Source organism: Haliotis rufescens, unplaced genomic scaffold, assembly GCF_023055435.1.
Source record: "Haliotis rufescens isolate VD_foot unplaced genomic scaffold, xgHalRufe1.0.p SCAF_5, whole genome shotgun sequence".
NCBI classification, from domain to species: domain Eukaryota; kingdom Metazoa; phylum Mollusca; class Gastropoda; order Lepetellida; family Haliotidae; genus Haliotis; species Haliotis rufescens.
The window spans coordinates 59,925,634-59,945,134 of NW_025964223.1; the positions used below are offsets into that span (position 1 = coordinate 59,925,634).

The following is a 19,501-nucleotide window of genomic DNA, read 5'->3' on the forward strand; positions in this document are numbered from 1 at the left end:
TTTTATACTCCAAGGACTGTAGCAATGCGGAGAGTAGAACGAGCGCGCACTACTTCAAACAGTCGGGATCCCAGATTGAATCGATACATGGAATGTTGAGTGAAGCGGCCCTAAAAGCCCCTCGACTGGGGTTGTGCCACAGCCCGGTAAATCGCTGTTGTTTTCTTGGTATTTTACGGAGACTTCTGTAGGTTTACTGTTCAACAACAAACAGGTGTGACGTCACTGACCACAGGTTTAAACATGTGTCCAAGGTGCCACCACCCCAACCACCGTCACCGTCACCGTCATCGTCATTGTCACCACCATCACCATCACCATAATCGTCCTCGTTACCATCATCACTATCATCGTCCTCGTCACCATCACCACCATCATCGTCCTCGTCGTCATCACCACCATCACCATCATCGTCCTCATCACCATCACCATCACATCATCGTCCTCGTCACCATCACCATCATCATCATCATCATCATCATCATCATCATCGTCCTCGTCACCATCACCACCATCATCGTCCTCGTCATCATCACCACCATCACCATCATCGTCCTCATCACCATCACCATCATCATCACTATCGTCATCATCACCACCATCATCGTCTTCCTCACCATCACCATCATCGTCCTCGTCACCATCACCAGCATCATCGTCCCTCGTCATCATCATCACTATCATCGTCCTCGTCACCATAATCGTCCTCATCCTCATTACCATCACCATCATCATCACCATCATCGTCCTCGTCACTATCATCACCACCATCATCGTCTTCCTCAGCTTCACCATCATCGTCCTCGTCATCATCATCACTATCATCACAATATATTAATCATCATCATCTGTCACGACATTAAGTAATACTAACTCACTAAGTCATACACTCACTTTCAGTGTGACCACATATGTCAGATACAGTACCATATATGTCAATATCTTAACTATAATAATCACATTTATCAAGCATAAAGATCTAATATTCTCATATACAAGTTTTGGTGGTACTGTTATCACACATGTCAGATTTAGATGGTGCAACAGCTGGCTTAACTGAAACTATTTCTTTCAGATTGAGTGTTCAAAAATAGCCACTTGTTGCTGTTAATGAGTGAGTGAATGATGTTTTATGCCGCTGTAAGCAATATGCCAGTCATATCACGACAGGAGGTTAGCGGAAATAACCTTCACATATTGTGCTCATGGTGGAAGCGAACTTCGGACGAGCCAAACCTCCAGCATCTAGGCGACGTACACTCACACTCATCATTGTGACAGCATCTGCCGGGAATATAATCTGCTGTCACATACAATGTTACTTTGGAAAAATCATATTTTACTTCAAAACGTTACTAGTGATAGGTATACTATTATATTGGGGTTTAACGCCGCTTTGAACAGTATTCCAGTTATATCACAGCGGAGGAAAGCCCCAATTGATGCAGGTCTCAGACGTTGATAACTATGGTGAAACCCACGAGTACCGGTATGGTGCTGACACCTAGAAACCTAATCAGGGCAAACCGGGATTCGAACCATCGCCTACAGGTTTCTGGCGTGCCCAAGGGTCGCAACTCAGCACAGGGAATTGCCGCGCCTTAGACGACTGAGCCCCAAGCCCCTTCTTGTCCTCTTTTGCCAAATATAGTGTATGTATGTATGTATGTATGTATGTATGTATGTATGTATTTATATGTATATACATACATTATACATGTAAATACATACATACACACATACATACATACATACATACATACATACATACATACATACATACATACATACATACATACATACATACATACATACATACATACATACATACATACATGTATTACACACACACACACACACACACACACACACACACACACACACACACACACACACACACACATAGATACATACATACATACATACATACATACACACACACATACACACATACATATATATATATATATATATATATCTATATCTATATATCTATATATGCTTCAAAGACACAAGACCGCCTCCGTGGTCTAGTGGTACAGCATCCGCCCAGAGAGCGTTAAAAAATGGTACTTGTTGTTACCCTGTCTGGCGCTCGGCATTAAGGTCACTGGTTATCTCGCAGTCAGTATACTGTGTCTGAGTGGTGTATTCATGTTAAAACTGTGACATGGTCTCTTAGTTGGCTAGCACTATAAAATCAGCATCAGTCCGAACTAGTACAAGCAGCCACACACACACAAACATGCATACACGTCGCTATATAAGTGCAATAATCTTGGACGCGACGTTAAACCCCATTTCACCTCACCTCACAGACACAAATTTGTCAGAGAGCGAAACAATGAGTAGAGAACAGTACCACAGCATCTGAAAGAGTTTGTGTCGGCACAACTGGTTTTTATTTGTTTGTTTGTTGTTTAACGCCGCACTCAGCAATATTCAAGCTATATGAAAGCGATCTGTAAATAATCGAGTCTGGAACAGACAATCCAGTGATTGACATCATGAGTATCGATCCACGCACTTGGGATCGATGACATGCATCAGCCAAGTCAGCGAGCCTGACCACCCGATACCGTAAGTCGCATCTAAGAGATAACATATACCGCACAACAAGACAAGTTAGGGATCATAATTATATTGGGGATATATATTGGGCAAACCATTTCATAAGAATATCCACAAAAAATATTCATGATCCCTAACTTGTGTTGTCCGGTACATATAGAACAATCACTTACTCGTATTACTTCTGAAAGACCTTGTGATGCTTGTGAACACATGATTGGGAAGACGACGCAATTGTTGCTGCAAAATGGTGCCAAGATCTTGCAAATTCTGTGGTTGGTTCTGGAGAGTGAGCAGACTTCTGCCAAGAGCATCCCAGACGGTTTCGATGGGATTGAGGTCGGGAGACCATGACGGCCAGTCCATGACGTTGACTCCCGCATTCTGAAGGAAATTCCTTGTCAAAATTGCTGTGTGGGGTCTGGCATTGTCGTGTTGGAAGATCAAACCGGGTCCTTGTGCTGCCATAAAAGGCAGAAGTTCTGGTGCCAGTACCTGGTCGCGGTAAGCAGCAGCGTTGAGGTTGCCACGGATGACAAGAAGCCTGGAACGTGCATTGCCACAGAAAGCACCCCACACCATGACACTTCCGCCTCGAAATCTGTCAACTTCCTGTACACAACACTGGGCGCAACGTTCATGACGGCGCCTCCACACCCTCGCCCTACCATCAGCAAATCGAAGATTAAATCGGGATTCATCACTGAACACGACTTGATTCCAATTCCTCTGAGTCCATCGTAAGTGTCGCTCTGCCCACAATTGACGTTGACGTCTGTGTAATTGAGACAGAATCGGCCCGTACTATGGCCGTCGTACTTGAAGGTGAGCAGTTCTCAGACGGTTTCGAACAGTTTGCGCACTCTGTCTACCCTAAACAGTTCATTTCTGGTTGATGTAGTCGTCAAAAATCGGTTACGGAGGTGATGTAAGAAAATCTGACGATCCTCTGCATGTGACGTCACACGTGGTCGACCTGGCCGAGGGCGATCAGCGGTGGCACCCGTTTGCTGTAGACGCGTCTGTAAATCATAAACAGTCCGTCGACTACAACCCATCGTCCTTGCGACTTCAGCTACGGACGTTCCCGTCTGCAACATGCCGATTGCACGTTCACGTTGCACATTTGAAAAGCGTGGCATGACAAATGGCCGTAAAGACTTTTGTTTTCTTGTGTTTTTCTTTTTTTGTTAATGACTGCTAACAAGTATGGCTGAAAGCACGTGCGGTATTATGGCCACGTGACCAGTTGCACGTGAAAAACCACTTTTGCCACTACAGTGCTTTGCACATGATTTTGATCGATTCACCTGCACAAAAACGGGTGTTATCTGAAGAATAAGGGCCCACAATGCTAACTGGTCAAAATGTTAAAGTTTTTAATTTGGTTCAGTATGTATAGGACAATCCCTTACTATTAGAACATGTGAAAGCTTTTTGAACGGCGATGGATGCACTGGGTGGAATGAACCACTTCGCAGGCATAACACGTCAGTGTATGAACTTCACAGTCATAACACGACAGTGTAAAACGTCACAGACATAACACGTCAGTGTATAAACGTCACAGACATAACACGTTAGTATATAAACGTCACAGACATAACACGTCAGTATATGAACTTCACAGTCATAACACGTCAGTGTATAAACGTCACAGACATAACACGTTAGTATATAAATGTCACAGACGTTACATGTCAGTGTATGAACTTCACAGTCATAACACGTCAGTGTATAAACGTCACAGACATAACACGTTAGTATATAAATGTCACAGACGTTACACGTCTGTGTATGAACTTCACAGTCATAACACGACAGTGTATAAACGTCACAGACATAACACGTTAGTATATAAATGTCACAGACGTTACACGTCAGTGTATGAACTTCACAGTCATAACACGTCAGTGTATAAACGTCACAGACATAACACGTTAGTATATAAATGTCACAGACGTTACACGTCAGTGTATGAACTTCACAGTCATAACACGTCAGTGTATAAACGTCACAGACATAACACGTTAGTATATAAATGTCACAGACGTTACACGTCAGTGTATGAACTTCACAGTCATAACACGTCAGTGTATAAACGTCACAGACATAACACGTTAGTATATAAATGTCACAGACGTTACACGTCTGTGTATGAACTCACAGTCAACACGCGTCAGTGTATGAACTTCACAGTCAAGATGTCTTCCACACTAGTCAAGTTGTCTTCCACACCAGTCAAAATGTCTTCCACAGCAGTCAAGTTGTCTTCCACACCAGTCAAAAGGTCTTCCACAGCAGCCAAGATGGCTTCCACACTAGTCAAGATGGCTTCCACACTAGTCAAGTTGTCTTCAACACTAGTCAAGTTGTCTTCCACACCAGTCAAAAGGTCTTCCACAGCAGCCAAGATGGCTTCCACACCAGTCAAGTTGTCTTCCACACTAGTCAAGTTGTCTTCCACACCAGTCAAAAGGTCTTCCACAGCAGTCAAGTTGTCTTCCACAGCAGTCAAGTTGTCTTCCACACCAGTCAAAAGGTCTTCCACAGCAGCCAAGATGGCTTCCACACTAGTCAAGTTGTCTTCTACAATAGTCAAGTTGTCTTCCACACCAGTCAAAAGGTCTTCCACAGCAGTCAAGTTGTCTTCCACAGCAGTCAAGATGGCTTCCACACCAGTCAAGTTGTCTTCCACACCAGTCAAAAGGTCTTCCACAGCAGTCAAAATGTCTTCCACACCACTCAAGTTGTCTTCCACAGCAGTCAAGATGGCTTCCACACTAGTCAAGATGGCTTCGACACCAGTCAAGTTGTCTTCCACACTAGTCAAGTTGTCTTCCACACCAGTCAAGTTGTCTTCCACACCAGTCAAAAGGTCTTCCACCTAGTCAAGTTGTCTTCCACACAAGTCAAAAGGTCTTCCACACCAGTGAAGATGGCTTCCACACCAGTCAAAAGGTCTTCCACACCAGTCAAGTTGTCTTCCACACCAGTCAAAAGGTCTTCCACAGCAGTCAAGATGGCTTCCACACTAGTAAAAAGGTCTTCCACACCAGTCAAGTTGTCTTCCACAGCAGTCAAGATGGCTTCCACAGCAGTCAAGATGGCTTCCACACCAGTCACGTTGTCTTCTACACTAGTCAAGTTGTCTTCCACACCAGTCAAGATGTCTTCCGCACCACTCAAGATGGCTTCCACTCCACTCAAGATGGCTTCCACTCCACTCAAGATGTCTTCCACACCACTCAAGATGGCTTCCACTCCACTCAAGATGTCTTCCACACCAGTCAAGATGTCTTCCGCACCAGTCAAGATGTCTTCCACACCAGTCAAAATATCTTCCACACCAGTCAAGTTGTCTTCCATTCCAGTCAAGATGTCTTCCACACCACTCAGTATGTCTTCCACTCCACTCAAGATGTCTTCCACACCAGTCAAAAGGTCTTCCACAGCAGTCAAGATGTCTTCCTCACCAGTCAAAAGGTCTTCCACAGCAGTCAAGATGTCTTCCACACTAGTCAAGTTGTCTTCCACACCACTCAGTATGTCTTCCACTCCACTCAAGATGTCTTCCACACAAGTCAAAATGTCTTTCACACCATTCAAGATATCTTCCACACTAGTCAAGATGTCTTCCACACCATTCAAGATGTCTTCCATTCCAGTCAAGATGTCTTCCACACCACTCAGTATGTCTTCCACTACACTCAAGATATCTTCCACACCAGTCAAGATGTCTTCACCACCATTCAAGATATCTTCCACACTAGTCAAGTTGTCTTCCGCGGCAGTTAAGATGTCTTCCACACAAGTCAAAATGTCTTCCACACCATTCAAGATATCTTCCACACTAGTCAAGATGTCTTCCACACCATTCAAGATATCTTCCACACTAGTCAAGATGTCTTCCACACCAGTCAAGGTGTCATCCACACCAGTCAAGATGTCCTCCACACCAGTCAAGATGTCCTCCACACCAGTCAAGATGTCCTCCACACCAGTCAAGATGTCTTCCATTCCAGTCAAGATGTCTTCCACACCAGTCAAGATGTCTTCCATTCCAGTCAAGATGTCCTCCACACCAGTTAAGATGTCTTCCACACCTGTCAAGATGTCTTCCACACCAGTCAAGATGTCTTCCATTCCAGTCAAGATATCTTCCACACAAGTCAAGATGTCTTCCACACCAGTCAAAAGGTCTTCCACAGCAGTCAAGATATCTTCCACACTAGTCAAGTTGTCTTCCACACCTCTCAGTATCTCTTCCACTCCACTCAAGATGTCTTCCACACAAGTCAAAATGTTTTCCACACCATTCAAGATATCTTCCACACTAGTCAAGATGTCTTCCACACCATTCAAGATGTCTTCCATTCCAGTCAAGATGTCTTCCACACCACTCAGTATGTCTTCCACTCCACTCAAGATGTCTTCCGCACAAGTCAAAATGTCTTCCACACCATTCAAGATGTCCTCCACACCAGTCAAGATGTCCTCCACAGCAGTCAAGATGTCTTCCGCGGCAGTTAAGATGTCTTCCATTCTAGTCAAAATGTCTTCCAGAAGCAGTGAAGATGTCTTCCACAGCAGTCAAGATGTCTTCCACACCAGTCAAGATGTCTTCCACACATGTGACAAGATGTCTTCAACTCAAGTCACGATATCTTCCACACCAGTCAAGATGTCTTCCACACCAGTCAAGATGTCTTCCGCACAAGTCAAAATGTCCTCCACACCATTCAAGATGTCCTCCACACCAGTCAAGATGTCTTCCGCGGCAGTTAAGATGTCGTCCACACCAGTCAAGATGTCGTCCACACCAGTCAAGATGTCCTCCACACCAGTCAAGATGTCGTCCACACCAGTCAAGATGTCGTCCACACCAGTCAAGATGTCGTCCACACCAGTCAAGATGTCGTCCACACCAGTCAAGATGTCGTCCACACCAGTCAAGATGTCGTCCACACCAGTCAAGATGTCCTCCACACCAGTCAAGATGTCTTCCACACCTGTCAAGATGTCTTCCACACCAGTCAAGATGTCTTCCACACCTGTCAAGATGTCTTCCACACCAGTCAAGATGTCTTCCACAGTAGTCAAGATGTCTTCCACACCAGTCAAGATGTCTTCCACACCATTCAAAATGTCTTCAACACCTGTCAAGATGTCTTCCACGCCAGTCAAGATGTCTTCCACACCAGTCAAGTTGTCTTCCACACCAGTCAAGATGTCTTCCACACCAGTCAAGATGTCTTCCACACCATTCAAAATGTCTTCCACACCTGTCAAGATGTCTTCCACACCTGTCAAGATGTCTTCCAAACGAGTCAAGTTGTCTTCCACACAAGTCAAGATGTCTTCCACACCATTCAAAATGTCTTCCAAGCCAGTCAAGATGTCTTCCACACCAGTCAAGATGTCTTCCACACCAGTCAAGATGTCTTCCACACCAGTCAAGTCGTCTTCCGCACACATGTGACAAGATGTCTTCCACGTTCTTTTCCATTTATGTGTCCATTTGGACCCTATCTCGTTCAACTGGCTGCCACTAATATACAAACGGCCTCAACAGACCAAATACACTTGCAATGAGCTACTCAATGTATGTACGCTGTACTGTATTGACTAGTTCACTTTGTAACAGCCCATAGTTGAAAGTAAGTCAGGCTCAGAACATTTTGACCAGCCCTCGTACATGACACTTTTTTTATGGATAGCAAGTTCTTTTATTAATGCTATCCATGTTTTCATGTTCTCCCAACTTCTTAATGCCTGTCAAGGACTTCATATCAATAAAGAGTCTGATTAGATCATCTATTTCTTTATGGGCAGAATGTGAGAAGTTTGTTTCAAACATTACATCAAAATCATAGGAGTTCTTAGCACAAACCTTAGTCTTATTATTCTGGTCAGAAATATTGCATCATTGTGCCTATTAAACCCCACCTGTGGGTTCTGGCTTAACAGCGTAGGTGGAAGGAGTGGGGGGCGGCGTTGGTGTCGGGGAGCGGGCGGGAGGGCAAGACGTAGGGTCGTTGTTGGTGTCAGTGTGGGTGCGGCGTGGGTGTGATGAGGGGTGCGGCGCCTGTCATCAGACAGATAACCATGAGGATACAACACCTTAACGGGGGTAAATGAGTTCGATTTTAACGCCCGACCAGATATTACCAAAATAAATTGCGCAAAAAAGTAATGAATCTATCTTAAAATAGAACGCGGCGCACCACCAGGATCTCAATTACTACTGAAGGCTATGAAGAGGGGAGATGTCGACTGGATGACCATCATTAAGATTTGATGTATTTGTTACCGTTCAAGGCAGAAAGTTAATCTTATGTTGTAGTTAGAGTATTTATGTGCGAGAAATAAACCACTCCTGTCGGTTCCGCTCTTACACTAACGGCATGAATATCTCCCATAATGTCGTTTAGAATTCTCACATTCTTTACATTCAATTTAGCTGGCATTGACCCCAAATGACATATCTTTTCAATAATATAATACGTTTGTACTGATCAAACTTAAAGTAAGAACTTCACGTGTTCCTGTCCGTTGTATCGGTGTAGAAGTAAAGTGTATCGATAATATTTAACCCGAACGAAGGAAAGCCGTACCACTTGTCTTATAAAAGAATACAGAAATCTAATTTACAAAAGATTCAGCTCCAAACATAAAACATGAAGTAGATAGTCAAGGTTTGTACTGGGCCGAGGGAAACGTGACTATATGACACAAGCTGTGACAGCAATAGCTGCTTCAGTCTGACTTGCGTCCAGATTTAGCGTGTTGCCGATAAAAGCTCGCCCAAGGGCTGGGTTTGTACTCAGAGCTGTTGAAGTTTCAGAGGCTCAGCCGAGCTCCTCAATCCTGACGTTGTTTCATCCTTTCGCCGTAACGTCCAAGCTTGGGTTACCATACCAACGTTGAATTACGCGCGTTGCTATATTGTGTTGCTATGACAACGCTCTATCCCGCTGACTTATTTGCATACTGCTGGTGTGCGGACAAGGCTCTTGGACGCTCGTGTACACCTGGGTAATACAGTTTATCAACAAAGCGACGGCCATACTGTGTCCCCGACATACATTAATGCCCGACTCCGTCGCCTTCGCTCCCTCCCAGGTCGTGCATGACGCCTCATCCCGGCTGTTCTAGTTCTCCGGCCGCTGGAGGCCGAGCAATCACACCGTGCTGGGGAGTTTCAACAACTGTCGACGCATTAATTGGGTCACATTGATGAATTCGAACTGACAAGCTCCGATCAGCATGTCGCCTGGCCTCTCAGTTGGAATACAACAACTACACATCGCCAGGAACATACATTATGTTAGCAGACGCCAATAATCGACATGGGTTGTAGCCAATCACCTACCGCTTTGCCTCACAGAATCGAGGCCATGTTTTACAATCAATCGATATGCGTACCGCCATCGGGTCGCACTGACGGCCGGCTGCGACCTTGTATTGGGACCGAGCTGCCTGGCTACCAGTAGGACCAGCTTGATTCCCCGCCTCTATGACTGGATATCAGATTGCAGTGTAAGTCTTGTGCGTGCAGTTCCACCATCTGACATCGCCTCCATACCCCGTGGTCAACGACAGCCAAAACCGGACCTCCAACCCCTCAACCAACAACGCGTCACCACTAGTTGCCCTGTCGTTCGGCGCCCAAAACTTTGACGTCTGCGTTGCTAGCTTGGCTGGTTTACGTCTGCAACTGGTTGTGCAGACGATATTCATGAGCAAACAGTCTTCCGTCGTCACTACCGCTACTCGTGGCTACACAGGGGAAACCAAAATAACTGTTGTCTACCTCGACTGTGTCGCTCTGCAGGATCCTCGTGTAAGTACAGACGATAACCATTGGTGATTGCTCGAGTTGACGAGCGGGATTCACGGTGCAATGGTGTCTTTACTCGGATGGATGTCAACAGTTTGTACCAGGAGCCTGGAAACGAGGTGAGGAATTCTCCACCGACAGCACTGGTGGTTTGTGGAGTCACGCTATGTGTTATAAATATCCATCGGCGACTCAGACTATGCCAACCCTTGAAAACAATGTGGCTAGCGTACAACTGTATCTAGTGATAACTAGCATATTTTGAGGTCGACACGAGGCGATGCCTGCCTCTACAACCTGCGACGATGTCGGTAACAGTAAATCTGAGAAGCATCTTTTATATCGTCTGAGCAGCGACGAGAGCGCACGCAGCGGTGAAAGCACGCGCAGCGGACAGTCGCAGACGACCCGCGACACATCGTGTAGCCGCGTGCATAAGAAAGACCTGTGCAGCATGCAAGAAAAGGTTCCGCCCCGACTGGACTTTGCTGACTACCATCCCGATGGCGGGTGGGGTTGGGTTGTGGTGGTGGCAGCCACGCTTGTTCATGTGTTGTGTAATGGCTTCCATTTCGCATACGGCACATTGTACCTACAGATCACGAAGAAGTTCACTATCAACGACATCGATAAAGGTAAGAGTTGATGAGTCATGATACTTCTAAAATCTTGTATCCAATATATATATATGTGTGTGTGTTTGTGATATATGTGTGTATATATATACATGTGTGTGTGTTATGTGTGTTGTTATATATATATAGTTATAGTTATATATATAGTTATATAGTTATAGTTATAGTTATATATATATTCAGATAACCAATTCCACAGACAACCTAAGCCATGCCAGAAATACATCATCTAAAAATACCATATAAAGAGATTTAGGGGTAATCTCATTTCCTTATAGCTGTTATACGCAGCACTGCATTCTAGAACACGCAAGCTAGGTAAATACTGTCCTTCGGCCTCCCAGTTGACATACTTCGATATACGCAAGTAGGGTGCGCTTGGCAACGGATGTGTAAAAACATGGCAAGCTGTGTGTGTCTCCTCGGGAAATGACATGGCCCTAGATGAGAGTTGCCTTCCCCGATTTGTGTTATTGACCTCTTGCCGTAGTAAGAACATTGCAAAGCCCAATGGAGCGTGTGTCCATGTTAGAACCACCCCTGCCGGCGGCCTGTGTGTTGACAATACGTCTGAAGCGCCGACACTGGAAGGTTATAGTCTATATTTAGCTATTGATGTTACAAGCAACGACGTAGTACGACGTCACTGGCGGAGAGGGTCGATGTGGTTGATTGGGTTCTTGTCATATCATCATCATGTCCTTATTTGTCTCCTGTAACACATCACCATATGTCCTTGTTTGTCTCCTGTAACACATCACCATGTGTCCTTATTTGTCCTCTGTAACACATCACCATGTGTCCTTATTTGTCCTCTGTAACGCATCACCATGTGTCCTTATTTGTATCCTGTAACATATCAACATGTGTCTTTATTTGTCTTCTGTAACACATCACCATGTGTCCTTCTGTGTCTTATGTAACACATAACCATGTGTCCTTATTTGTTTCCTGTAACATATCACCATATGTCCTTGTTTGTCTTCTGTAACACATCACCATGTCCTTATTTGTTTCCTGTAACACATCACCATGTGTCCTTCTGTGTCTCCTGTAACACATCACCATCTGTCCTTATTTGCTTCCTGTAACACATAACCATGTGTCCTTCTGTGTCTTATGTAACACATCATAATGTGTCCTTATTTGTCCCCTGTAACACATCACCATCTGTCCTTATTTGTCCCCTGTAACACATCACCATGTCCTTATTTTTCTCCTGTAACACATAACCATGTGTCCTTATTTGTCTCCTGTAACACATCACCATCTGTCCTTATTTGTCTCCTGTAACACATCACCATCTGTCCTTATTTGTCCCCTGTAACACATCACCATGTCCTTATTTGTCTCCTGTAACTCATCACCATCTGTCCTTATTGTTTCCTGTAACACATCACCATATGTCCTTATTGTTTCCTGTAACACATCACCATCTGTCCTTATTTGCTTCCTGTAACACATAACCATGTGTCCTTCTGTGTCTTATGTAACACATCATAATGTGTCCTTATTTGTCCCCTGTAACACATCACCATCTGTCCTTATTTGTCCCCTGTAACACATCACCATGTCCTTATTTTTCTCCTGTAACACATAACCATGTGTCCTTATTTGTCTCCTGTAACACATCACCATCTGTCCTTATTTGTCTCCTGTAACACATCACCATCTGTCCTTATTTGTCCCCTGTAACACATCACCATGTCCTTATTTGTCTCCTGTAACTCATCACCATCTGTCCTTATTGTTTCCTGTAACACATCACCATATGTCCTTATTGTTTCCTGTAACACATCACCATATGTCCCATATGTGTTATAATGTCCACTGCAAAATCATCATATTGGTTTATCCCCTTCACATCATTACATTGTGTTTTTTGTCCCCTGCACCACATCATTTTATGTTATTTATTCCTTGAACCACGTCATCATATTTTGTTATTTTCCCTCTGCCCCACGTCATCATATTGTGTTATTTCTACGTCATCATTATTATGTTATTTATGCCCAGCCCCACGTATCATATTTTGTTATTTCTCCACTGCCCTACGTCATCATATAGTGTAATGTTTCCACTGACCCACGTCATCATATTTTGTAATGTTTCCACTGACCCACGTCATCATATTGTGTTATTTATCTTCTGCACCAAGTCATCATATTATGTTATTTCTACGTCATCATATTGTGTTATTTATCCACTGCCCCACTTCATCATATTATGTATTTTATCTACTTTACATCATTACATTGTGTTTTCTGTCCCCTGCATTTGATCATTTTATATTATTTATCCCCTGCCCCATGTCACCATTTTGTGTTATTTCTCCACTGCCCTACGTCATCATATTGTGTTATGTTTCCACACACACACCCCACGTCATCATATTGTGTTATTTATCCACTGTCCTACGTCATCATATTGTGTTATTTTTCCTCTGACCCGAGTCATTTTGTGTTATTTATCCCCAGCCCCACGTCATCCTATTGTGTTATTTTGTGTCTGTCCCACGTCATCATATTGTGTTATTTATCCCCAGCCCCACGTCATCATAGTATATTATTTCTCAACTGCCCTGCGTCATCATATTATGTTATTTATCCACTGCCCCACGTTATCATATTGTGTTATTATCCACTGCCCCACGTCATCATATTATGTTATTTCTCCACTGCCCGACGTCATCATTTTGTGTTATTTATCCACTGCCCCACGTCATCATATCATGATATTTATCCACTGCCCAACGTCTTCATATTGTGTTATTTATCCATTAGCATATGTGATTGATTGTATTTTCACCTTCTCTACCACCAGATCATAAAGTCTTATTTATCGTCTATTTATCTTTCTGTATGTTGTGGAATCACCTCTTAACCAAGTGATGATATTGTCTTGTTATCACTAGAACCACTTTAATGACATTGTCTCATCATCTGAACCACGTTATCACATTACCTTGTTGTTACCTGATGCGTATCATCATATTGTCATTTTGATTTTGTTTGCGCCACATATTGGAGATTGCATCACTGTGTCATGCCTATACTGGCATCGTCTTGTGTTTTAATATCCTCTTTGTCCCGTCCTCGTGAATGTCTATACGTCTTTTCAAGTGTTCGTTGGTGTCCTGTCTCAGGATATCACGTTCTCCTAACAGCACGACATCATCTTATTCACCATACATCACGCGTGTCACAAGGAGCGCCATATCAAGTTGATGTCATGGTCAAAGCTGTGTCATGCAAGGTTGTGCCATGTCAACCCAGTGTCATGTCAGATTGGCGTCTTGTCAAGGCCGTGCTATGCTTGGTTTATGTCTTGTTAAAGTCGTGTCAAACGTCAAACCAGTTTCATGCTAAGATGGTGTCATTTCAAACCAGTGCCATGCGATGTTGTACGAAGTTGTCAGTGCGAGGTTGAGTGTCAGGCCAAGATTGTGCCATGTCAGAGCTGTGCCATGTCAGGTTGTGCCATGTCAAAGCTATGTCATGGTAAGACCATCCTAGGCTGCTTACACACTAAACTAGTGTCATGAACATCTGGTGTCAGTCAAACTGAAACGATGTATCTGTCAATATAACAAACGGTATCATCCAATGTAAAATATATTGTCAGTCAATGTGAAGTGTATCAGCCAATATAACAAACTGTGTCATCCAATTGAAAAACAGATTGTCAGTCAATGTAAAGTGTATCAGTCAATATAACAAACTTTGTCATCCACTCGAAAAACAGATTGTCGGTCAATCTAAAGTGCATCAATCAATATAACAAACTATGTCATCCAATGGAGAAACAGATTGTCAGTCAATCTAAAGTGCATCAATCAATATAACAAACGGTATCATCCAATATAAAATATATTGTCAGTCAATGTAAAGTGTATCAGTCAATATAACAAACTGTGTCATCCAATATAAAAACAGATTGTCATAGTAAATGACATTTTATCATCCCAAACTGGCTTCCACGGGAGATATCGCTTTGGTGAGATCAAGCAATATCTACATCGTAGATGCCATCGTGCCATCGTTGTTACCATGACGTCACAATCAAATGACATCGCAAATAGCTCTGCTACTGAAGCTGTTAGCAGTCCTTTTTACACTTAAGACACTGCTTATTACTGTCTACAAACTGAAAACATTAGAAGAATGATGATGGATGATAAATAAAATCTCACCTCGTGTATTTGGATATCAAATATATCAACACTCGTTGATATATTAATTTGATATCAAAAGATACTAGAGTGAGATTCTCTATTTAACAAACGGCATCTTCACAGCACAGAAAATTGTAACCGAATGTATCCTCCCTATATAGGACACTATATACTCATCTGGTATTTGGGGGCGGCCGGGTAGCCTAGTGGTTAAAGCGTTCGCTCGTCACGCCGAAAACCCGGGTTCGAATCCCGAGATGGGTACAATGTATGAAGCCCATTTCTAAAAGCGGCGTAAAACTAAACTCACTCACTCACTCATCTGGTATTTGTAAGTGAAAACGTAAACGGTGTACACGTAAGGGCGTGGTCAGTACATGTGTTGTGTGTTCATGCTAGTGTCTGACAGGTAGAATAGCAGCACGACCTACTTCAACAGTCTAACGTAATGATAACAGGTAATATCTTCAACCGACATTTAGAAGCTGCAATATTAATGAAACATAATTCACGTATTTCTACTTCGTTCATTATTTATTTGATAAAGATGCTGTGTATTATCGTTACCGAAACGTGGAATTGAAATAAAAGATTCTTTAAGTCAATCCTTACTTATAGATAAGTGTCTAGATAATAGATAATGTTCATGCCGAGGAAAGATTCGCGAAACTTTCTAACCCAGAATGATGGCTCAGCAACCTTTACCCAGTCTCCACTGTCCCCAACGTTACTCCCTTTCACTCGAGTCCTCCTTAAAAAAATATAATTTCGGATCAGGAGGCAGCATCATTTTTATTTTTATTTTAGAAAATAGAAAATAGGCTTTGGTGTTTTCAATGTGTAAAATATGTTTTTGAGAACCATCGTTCACCCAGCGGCGAGACGTTACTTTTGCTATCAGCCATAATGCCTGGAGTCATTATTTTTCGCCTTCTAAAGGACTCAAATTTTGGACATAGTATAATAGGGGCAGATATATATGAATAAGGCTGTTGTCTTTTCAATAGTTCAGTGTTTTGGACACCACGCGGGGACCAGGCGTTGTCAAGGAAAAACTACATCTGGGCTCAGGTACTTGTTCATGGAAAGATTTGCTCATTTCAAGATCATTCATTTAAAGCTTACTGTACTTACAAAAAGGTGCAAGTGAAAGAGATTGTCGAAAATTTCAAAACAAATGTCCAGTCGGCCAAAATGGACCCTTGCCCCGTCCCTTGGTGAATCAGTTATCGATAGTCAGCTGTCCATATTTCACAACCCACGTTTTTTATGTTATGTTATGTGCACTGCCGGGAAAAAGAAAGTATACACTGGAAGATTGGATTTGACCAAAACATTATAAACGTTATCAAAACGTTACTAGGATGAAAACAGTCGCAAAAACACAGCACACGTAACGTACAAAATATTATATATATAGCGCCCAAAATATTGCAAACGTAACGTCCAAAACACAACAAAATTAACGTTCAAAACACAGCAACTCAACGTTCAAAACACAGCTAACATAAGGTCCAAACCATAGCAAACTTCACGCCCAAAACACTGCTAATTTAAGGTCCAAAATACAGAAGACTTAACGTCAAAACACAGCTTACTTTAGGTTCAAAACACAACTAAATTAACGTCCAAAACACAGCAAACTTTAAGCCCCAAACACAACGAACTTAACTTCCAAAACAGCAAATTTATCGTCCAAAACACAGCAAACAGCAAATCTAACGTCCAAAACACAGCAAACATCAAATATAACGTCCAAACCATGGCATACCTAACGTCCAAAACACAGCAAATGTAACGTCTAAAACACAGTAAACATAAAGTCCAAAACACAGCAAACCTAACGTCCAAAACACAACAAACCTAACGTCCAAAACACAGCAAACTTCACGTCCAAAACACAGAAAACTTAACGTCCCAAACAAAGCAAATGTAACGTCTAAAACACAACAAGTTTAACGTTCAAAGCACAGCAAACTAACTTAACATCCAAAACAGAGCAAACTTCACGTCGAACACACAGCAACCTTCACGTAAAAAACACAGCAGACTTAACGTCTCAAAAACAGCAAACTTTAAGCCCCCAAACACAGCAAACTTAACATCCAAAACACAGCACACTTAACGTCGAAAACACAGCACACTTAACGTCCAAAACATAGCAAACCTAACGTCCAAAACACAACAAACTTAAGGTCTAAAAAACAACAAACTTAATTTCTAAAACACAATAAAATTAACGTCCAAAACACAACAAACCTAATTTCCAAAACACAGCAAACTTGACGTCCAAAACACAACATACGTAAGGTCCAAAACACAGTAAAAATAAGGTCCAAACCACATCTAACTTCACGTCCAAAACACAGCAAACTTTACGTCCCAAACAAAGCAAATGTAACGTCTAAAACACAACAAGCTTAAGGTCTTAAAAACAACAAACTTAATTTCTAAAACACAATAAAATTAACGTCCAAAACACAACAAACGTAAGGTCCAAAACACAGTAAAAATAAGGTCCAAACCACATCAAACCTCACGTCCAAAACACAGCAAACTTTACGTCCAAAACACAGCAAACCTAACGTCCAAAACACAACTGAACGTCCAAAACACAGCAAATTTAACTTCCAAAACACAACAACCTTGAGGTCCAAAACACAACTTACGTCCCTTCCAAAACACAACAGGATCCACGTCCAAACCACAGCAAACGTAACGTCCAAACCACAGCAAACGTAATGTTCAAAACACAGCAAACTTAACGTCCAAAACACAGCAAACGTAACATACAAAATATTTCATACATAGCGTCCAAAATATTGCAAACTTAAGGTCCAAAACACAGCAAACTTAACGTCAAAACACAGCTTACTTTAGGTTCAAAACACAACTAAATTAACGTCCAAAACACAGCAAACTTTAAGCACACAGCGAACTTAGCGTCCAAAACACAGCAATTTTAACGTCCGAAACATAGCAAACCTAACGTCCAAAACACAGCAAACAGCAAATTTAACGTCCAAAACATGGCAAACCTAACGTCCAAAACACAGCAAATGTAACGTCTAAAACACAGTAAACATAAAGTCCAAAACACAGCAAACTTAACGTCCAAAACACAGCAAACGTAACATACAAAATATTTCATACATAGCGTCCAAAATATTGCAAACTTAAGGTCCAAAACATAGCAGTCTTAACGTCAAAACACAGCTTACTTTAGGTTCAAAACACAACTAAATTAACGTCCAAAACACAGCAAACTTTAAGCACACAGCGAACTTAGCGTCCAAAGCACAGCAAATTTAACGTCCAAAACATAGCAAACCTAACGTCCAAAACACAGCAAACAGCAAATTTAACGTCCAAAACATGGCATACCTAACGTCCAATACACAGCAAATGTAACGTCTAAAACACAGTAAACATAAAGTCCAAAACACAGCAAAGTTAACGTCCAAAACACAGCAAACCTAACGTCCAAAACACAACTGAACGTCCAAAACACAGCAAATTTAACGTCCAAAACACAACTGAACGTCCAAAACAGAGCAAACTTGTGGTCCAAAACACAGCTTACTTAACTTCCAAAACACAACAAACTTTACGTCCAAATGTCAGCAAACTTAACGTCAAAACACAGCTTACTTTAGGTTCAAAACACAACTAAATTAACGTCCAAAACACAGCAAACTTTAAGCACACAGCGAACTTAGCGTCCAAAACACAGCAAATTTAACGTCCAAAACATAGCAAACCTAACGTCCAAAACACAGCAAACAGCAAATTTAACGTCCAAAACATGGCAAACCTAACGTCCAAAACACAGCAAATGTAACGTCCAAAACACAGCAAACCTAACGTCCAAAACACAACTGAACGTCCAAAACACAGCTTACTTAACTTCCAAAACACAACAAACTTTACGTCCAAATGTCAGCAAACTTAGCGTCAAAAACAATGCAAATCTAATGTTCAAAACACAGCAAATTGCAAACTTAACGTCCAAAACACAACAAACTTTACGTCCAAAACACAGCCAACTTTACGTCCAAAACACAACAAACTTAACGTCCAAAACAAAGCAAATTTTACGTCGAAAACACACCAAACTTAACGTCCAAAACACACCACACTTAACGTCCAAATCACACCAAACCTAATGTCCAAAACGCACCACACTTAACGTCAAAAACACACCACACTTAACGTCCAAAACGCACCACACTTAACGTCCAAAACACACCACACTTAACGTCCAAAACACACCAACGT

The 19,501-nt window shown here is 42.3% G+C and overlaps 2 protein-coding genes across 2 annotated transcripts in view; one reads left to right on the top strand and one right to left on the bottom strand.

The window, feature by feature from the left end:
- Positions 1-652: 652 nt before the first annotated feature.
- Positions 653-6,234, bottom strand: LOC125373335 (coiled-coil domain-containing protein 1-like). Its single transcript, XM_048384348.1, has 3 exons — positions 5,502-6,234; positions 4,764-5,409; positions 653-818 (listed from the first exon to the last, which is right to left on the bottom strand). Exons 1-3 carry the CDS (start codon positions 6,232-6,234, stop codon positions 653-655), a joined length of 1,545 nt encoding a protein of 514 aa, XP_048240305.1.
- Positions 6,235-9,402: 3,168 nt separating this feature from the next.
- The window catches only part of LOC124140339 (monocarboxylate transporter 13-like), a 31,087-nt gene continuing 20,988 nt past the window's right edge, over positions 9,403-19,501 (top strand). Inside the window, exon 1 of the mRNA XM_046507874.2 lies at positions 9,403-11,049. Coding sequence (XP_046363830.1) covers positions 10,695-11,049 — 355 coding nt within the window. The 5' untranslated portion in view covers positions 9,403-10,694. The remainder of the gene's footprint in view (positions 11,050-19,501) is intronic.

Excerpts from the sequence above, each read along its gene's own strand:
- LOC125373335 (XM_048384348.1), bottom strand. The coding sequence starts at position 6,234 with ATGGAAGACATCTTGAATGGTGTGGAAGACATCTTGACTAGTGTGGAA. Across the intron at positions 5,410-5,501 it reads TGTGGAAGCCATCTTCACTG|ACAACTTGACTAGTGTGGAA; the intron begins GTGTGGAAGACC and ends CTGGTGTGGAAG. Across the intron at positions 819-4,763 it reads GAAGACATCTTGACTGTGAA|TGATGATGATGACGAGGACG; the intron begins GTTCATACACTG and ends TTGTGATGATAG.